A 6,220-nucleotide genomic window follows, 5' to 3' on the forward strand; every position below is an offset into this window, starting at 1 on the left:
GTCCTACAGGATTTCTGATCTGTATTGTAGCCAAAATATGTTCAGTTTGGCAGGCCAAATAGGCTGGTATGGCAAGTTTAGCAGCAGCAGACACCCCTAAGATGCAGCCGGGAAAAATGTCAGGAGAGATTGGGAAATGACAGCAGGGAAGCTCCAAAGGGAATACTCCGTTGAGTAATGTGGGAAATGTCCTGGGGTGTGAGGAGTCATGCTGGGCGTAGTAGGTAACACGCACCTCTGTGCGTTTCCTCCTCTTGCCTGTTCGCTGATGTCAGAGGACAAATATAGATATTTTATTATGACAGCAGTTTTTCCAGAGTCAATTTAAGAAGGACCAGGGCACAGAAGTACCTTCCTTGTCGCTCCGGCAGAAGTTGTCCCCCGTTTTCCATGGAGATCCAGACGTAGTCGACACAACACCCTGCGGCAGCAGTGGAAGAAGGAGGCAAATAAACTGCATTGAAGGGAAGCCATTTTGTAAAAGCGGTATCAGAGCACGAGACAGAAAGAGGTACAGCACCAGCAAAGAACAGCATATTCTGGGAGACAGCAACGCTATTGTCTATTATCTGTTAAATAGATCGGAAACCATGCTGTGCTGCATGCTCTTGATACGTGAATGATGTTTCAGTATGGTGTCGGTTTGTGTGTTCTGGTCATATGTGCTTTGTTTGCCAGGTTTTATGATTTGGATATCCCTGAGCTTGTTTATATGTATTTTTCAATGAGTAACAGCTTATGTGTCTCATAGTCTGAGTGCTAGAATGACCTTTCCTAAGTGCCAAGTGACCCCTTGCATAGTTGTGTATCTTTCTACAAGTAGTTTTTGAGGTCTGAGTGAGTGCCTGGGGTGGGATGTTCTGTCTCAGTCGTTTATGGCTATTACTACTGAGTACTTGTGCTATGTACTTTAGGAGAAATATTGCAGAAGGTTTTCTTTTATGGTACGTGGGGGCATAAATACTCTATTTGCACTGAAATAGCGTCATTTTTTAACGTTATTTCAGCACAAACTTAACTCCATATTTATATTTTGACACTAGACCCGTCTAGTGTCAAAATATTGGAGTTAAAGTAATTTTTTGTCTGCGGGGAAACTACCTTGCGTCAATGAGATGCAAGGTGGGCGTGGAGAACCCAAAGGGAATTAAAGGTTCAAAATGTGTCAACGAATAAACTTGGGGAGTGTCTTTACTGGATTCAAGATGTACATTAGACACTCAAAAAAAGACACATGAACTAATAAAGTATACTGTAACAGGACTGGCTCAGAACCTCCAAGGGACATTAGCAGCAAGAGGGAAGGCATAAATAATTGTAGTAATTGGCTTTCAGTGGCCTTGTAGTAGGTTGCTTTAAGTGGGCTTGTAGATATTGATCTGCAGTGTGTGCCGCCAGACCGTCATAAAAGTGATGTTCCGGTGGCACAGAGGGGCTTCTAAATAATCCCCTTATTCTCCATACTTTCAAGACATCCACCACACTGTGCCTAGAGGCCATCCATCGCTCTAACCTTTGGCAGCGCTTGCAGGACAATTCTGCAAGTACTGGCAAATCCAACAGCGGGCATCTTCAAAAGTTATTTTGTATATTTTCAAGATGACTACCATGATATGCCTAGATGCAACATGACAGCCGTATTGTAACTCTATAATAACATTAGTTTATGGTAAGGGCGAGATTTAAGAAAAGTGGTGCTACACTCAGTGCATCGCCACTTTTCAAGCACCCCTTAGCGCCCCCCTACCGCCACCATGTGTGCACCGTATTTAAAATACGGCACATCATGGCAAAGGGTAGGGGGCAATAACATCAGAATTCTTGACGCTATTGATGTACTGTTCAGGGTTAGCCCCAAACCTTTGCCGCTAACCCTGAACAGAACATTGGTGCCCTTTATAAATAATGGTGTGCCCCCTTTTAACGCCTGCTGTGAGCAGGCATTAAAAATGCTGCCCAAAATGGTGCAAATAAATCTTTTATAATTCCCCCTTGCATACATTATGCCTGGTGCAGGCATAATGTAGCGCAAGGGGATACAAAGTGGCACAATATATGCATTATGCCAGTTTGTGAATCTGGGGCAACGATTTTGGGCTCGTTGGGACACATTTGCGTAGAATAAAAATTAAGGTAATGTGGCACACGCAGGCGCTGGTCCCTCTAATATCTGGGCCTACATGTTAAGCTGTTCCAAACTGTTAAAATGTTTCATCTAGATGCAATGTCACAGCTATCTTGGAAGTTTCTAGAATGTGTTTCAAGATGTGGCAATGAGATATGGCCTAACTGCCAACTTTGGAAAGGACGAACCTAGTTAAGATTCTGGTGTTGGGTCAAAATCTTGTGAATCAGAACGACTCAGAAGAAATCTCTCTGTGCCTTAAAAAAATAATTTGACTTTGTGTAATGTAATCTGGTGCTTAAGTAAGCACTCTAACTCCCCTGGGCCATGTTTGCACTATACATAAAACTGCAAAAACAGATAAAGAAAAAAAGATTAGTAACCACCACTATTGACTTTGCCAATGCTTCTGTCACAATTCTACATGCATTGGAGAAGCCAGAAGTGGCATCAAATTGTCATTGGCAAAGAAAGCACCGTTTGCTTTTCCAATGCTTGTCTGAAGTGTCAGAAAAGAACTTCTTACTTTACAGTCCCACCTCTTATTTTGACAAATGTTCTCAGATAACTGGCTATTAAAAATCACAAACAGAAAGGATGTTCTGTATAAAATGTCAATAGCAATCTGCCGTTAACCACTGTGTTTAGGAATCCATTGGCTAGTGGCAGAACTATGGCAGGCCCTCTTCTAAGTCAGTCCACGTTCATATCTTCTTTGTATCTCATCCTTTTCTCAAGCTTTTTGCACAAACTATGCATTATTGAAAGTTATGTTATTGAAAGGTAAATTCTTGCAACTAAAAACATTTTATCTTCTTTCCCAATAGGACACAACCATGGCAGCCTTGGAAAATATTTCCTATGTCACCATCGGTGCTCTATATTTAAATCAGACAGAGAAAAACAATACAGTAAATGAGTCTCACACGAGTTTCATCATTGCAGCTGGATTCATTTTGTTTACCTCCTTCATTGGGATTCTTGGGAACAGTTTGGTCTTCTGGTATCTATCTTTTAAAATCAAAAGGACCAAGTATACCACATACATCATCAACCTTGCTGTTGCTGACCTAATCTACCTCATCTTCATGTCTGTTGTGATGTCTATCGCAATCCTTCGTTATTTGAAACAAAACATAGCAGCGGACCCAAAGAAAGTAATATTTGGACTGGAGATCTTACTCGACTTTGGACAGTATGCAGATATGTTTCTTCTGACTGCCGTTAGTGTGGAGAGATGTATGGCCATCTATTACCCCATGTGGTATCGTTACAGGCGGCCAAAGTTCCAGTCCTTGCTTGTGTGTGTCATATGTTGGGGTCTTTCAATGCTTGCGACTCTGGTGGACAACATCGGTTGTCCCGTAGAGCTATTTGGTACAGTGGGGGCGCGGTGTACAGCAGTCCACACATTTTTATCAGTGTTGGTTTTCTTGCTGATTATACCCACTATGGTGATATCCAGCCTGATTATGCTAATCATACTTAAAAAACCCTCAAAGCAAGAACATCCACCAAAGCTTGTCATTGTCATTGTGGCAACAGTCATTGTCTTTCTCATTTCAGTAGCACCCGTGAGAGTTTTGTGGTTGCTACTATACCTGCAGATCTTGCCAGAAGGTTTCTCTTCTGCTGCTTTCTTCTATGCAGTTTACATATGTATCTCAATCAATAGCACTGTCAACCCCTTCATCTACTTTCTGGTGGGAACGCAGAAAATGCATGGAGCTTGGAACTTCCTAGAGAAAGCTCTGAAGAAGGTTTTTGGAGAAGAGGAAGGGGAAAAAGGAGTGACAAAGCACCATGAAGAGGGAAGCACTAAGGAGTCGAACATCAGTTAGACTGGACTTTCTGTTTATTTCCTAATGATGGATAAGTGGATATACACAGTTGAAGTAACAGACAAGACATTCTGCGATCTTCCTCGTAATTGATACACTGATGTGGTGTATTTTCATCGTCTCATCATAAGGCCCATTCTCTATATGGAGGAGACTGGCAAGTTCCTTTGGTTCTCAGGCAAAAGGCATCTGGTATAGGTACATATGTTGTGTCTCCCGAGGAGAGTAAGAAGACAATCAGAATCCTTAGTAAATAAAAATATACTGTATGTATGAGAGTGAGCAGGAGAGGGGATACAAAAGCACGATCATCACCATCCGAACCTTACCCTTGCCTGGTAAAACAGTAACATACTGGAATGCAAAGAAAGTACGATTTGTGCATGAAGGGAACAGAACTAATAATTGCTCTAAATTATTGTTAGGAACAGACTCTCTTCTGAGTGGACATTAGAAGGCAGCTGTGGAAGAAGATCTAGAGACCTGAGTAGACAAAACCATCAATCAGAGGCCAAGTTTCTTTGTCTAGTGCATAAGTGTATACATAATAGAGCTCCTACTTTTTTGCAAAATAAGTTCTTGAACAACAGCACTCCATGAACCCTTTGTTCATCTAAACTAAGCCTGCTCTTTCCAGCTTGTGATATGTCAACCAGGCAAGTTGGTATGTCTCTTGCATCTAAGAGGCCTGGGTTTTAGAAGACCATGTCAGATACATTTCAGCTAAAGATTAAATGGAGCATCTCTACTTAGTGCTCCTTTAGAACCCACTGGAAATTCATAAGAATTATGTAGCGCTTTTATTGCTGCCATAAATCGGTAGGGGAAGCCAGGTGCCGATTTTATGCTCCATAAATATTGCCATTTGACTAACAAAATACCTCCTCTCTCTCTGTAGCAAGGCACGATTGCATTCATGCTTCTTTATTTGTAAAGTCAACACGTGCAAGTTGTTATTAAATATTCTTTCTAATATATCATTATTGTATAACTCATTGATGATCTGAGTGGACTACATATGAACAGTATACATTCGGGGGTGACCAGCCAAGTCGATAACATATATCTTTCTATGACAATTTTACAATGAAATAGGATATTCTGATGAATTGGGTGATTTACTGAATATTGCAAATGTTGCTTTCTGCTACGAAGCCAGATTCAAGCCTTGGTGGGTACTTCCCAGGGCAAAGTAGCACAAAAGGGGCCCTAAATGTGTTCATAATACGGGTCGCCGTGCGCTCTATAAATCCTACAGTATATTACAGTAAAACATGGCAGACTAACAGCAGTGGACAATTTGAAATTACATTTTTCCACTTCTATGTTGCCTTTCAGGTTCTCCTTGCTTATTGACACATTTGTACTATGCTACATATTTATACAAGATACATAATTCAAATTCGTATTACCTAGAGGTTCATCATACAATGTCTTGAAACAAGGTGTTAAAATCTTTCGAATGTCCTAATATGTAGTGTTATTTGTTCACTGTGGGAAACGGCCTAAACTGTGCGGGCTCAGCCATGCATGCCGTCTGTCCGCAAGCGGAACAACGCTTGCCTGAACCACGCATATGCCTTAACCACGCATATGCGTTGTTGAGGCAGTGGTCTAGCTGGGCAGATGGCCGGGCAGGGATCAGGAGCAGGGAGAAGAAAGAATGGGAGAGGTAAGTGGGGCTGGGTTTGGTGTGGTGGGTTGTTTTCCGAGATGGGGGTGGTTTTCAGGCTCAGGGGGGGGGGGGGGGGGGGATTTGGTGTAGGTTTTTTGATTGAGGGCTCAGGCCAGGGGGGTGGGCTAGTTTTTTCATTTGGAGACCCGGTGGGGGGTGGGGGGTCAGGGTAGTTAGGGGAATGGGATGTTTTTAAGGGTGGTTGGTTTTTAGGCTGAGGGTGGGGGGGGTCGTCTAGTTTTTGGGATTTTGGAATGAGGGTAGGGGGGATCGGGGCAGAAGGGCCGGTGGGTGGGTGTTTGGGGTCATTGTTTGGATTTAGAGCTCAGGGCGGGGGGTTGGGGTAATTTTAAGGGCAGGAGCTAGGAGGGGGTCTGGGTAGTTTTAAGGTCAGGGGCGGGGTGGATTGAAGGTCAGGGGTATCTGGTGTTATGGTGCTGGGCAGGGGGAAATTTACCGCACACATTTCGTTACCACATATGCGTAAATTCGTTGTGAAGGCATGTGTGGTAAAGGCACAGTCATAGTTCTGACCACGTTATTCAGGCATGCGTTGTTTAGGCATGCGTGGCTGTGTCA

General features: G+C 42.8%; 1 protein-coding gene across 1 annotated transcript; it reads left to right on the forward strand.

Annotated features, from left to right (window-relative positions):
- Positions 1-330: 330 nt before the first annotated feature.
- Positions 331-4,907, forward strand: LOC138288465 (proto-oncogene Mas-like). Its single transcript, XM_069230020.1, has 2 exons — positions 331-511; positions 2,953-4,907. Exon 2 carries the CDS (start codon positions 2,962-2,964, stop codon positions 3,964-3,966), a length of 1,005 nt encoding a protein of 334 aa, XP_069086121.1. The 5' UTR covers positions 331-511; positions 2,953-2,961; the 3' UTR covers positions 3,967-4,907.
- The last annotated feature ends 1,313 nt before the right edge of the window (positions 4,908-6,220 follow it).

This window comes from Pleurodeles waltl, chromosome 4_1 (genome assembly GCF_031143425.1).
Source record: "Pleurodeles waltl isolate 20211129_DDA chromosome 4_1, aPleWal1.hap1.20221129, whole genome shotgun sequence".
Classification (NCBI taxonomy): Eukaryota; Metazoa; Chordata; class Amphibia; order Caudata; family Salamandridae; genus Pleurodeles; species Pleurodeles waltl.

Excerpts from the sequence above, each read along its gene's own strand:
- LOC138288465 (XM_069230020.1), top strand. The coding sequence starts at position 2,962 with ATGGCAGCCTTGGAAAATATTTCCTATGTCACCATCGGTGCTCTATAT.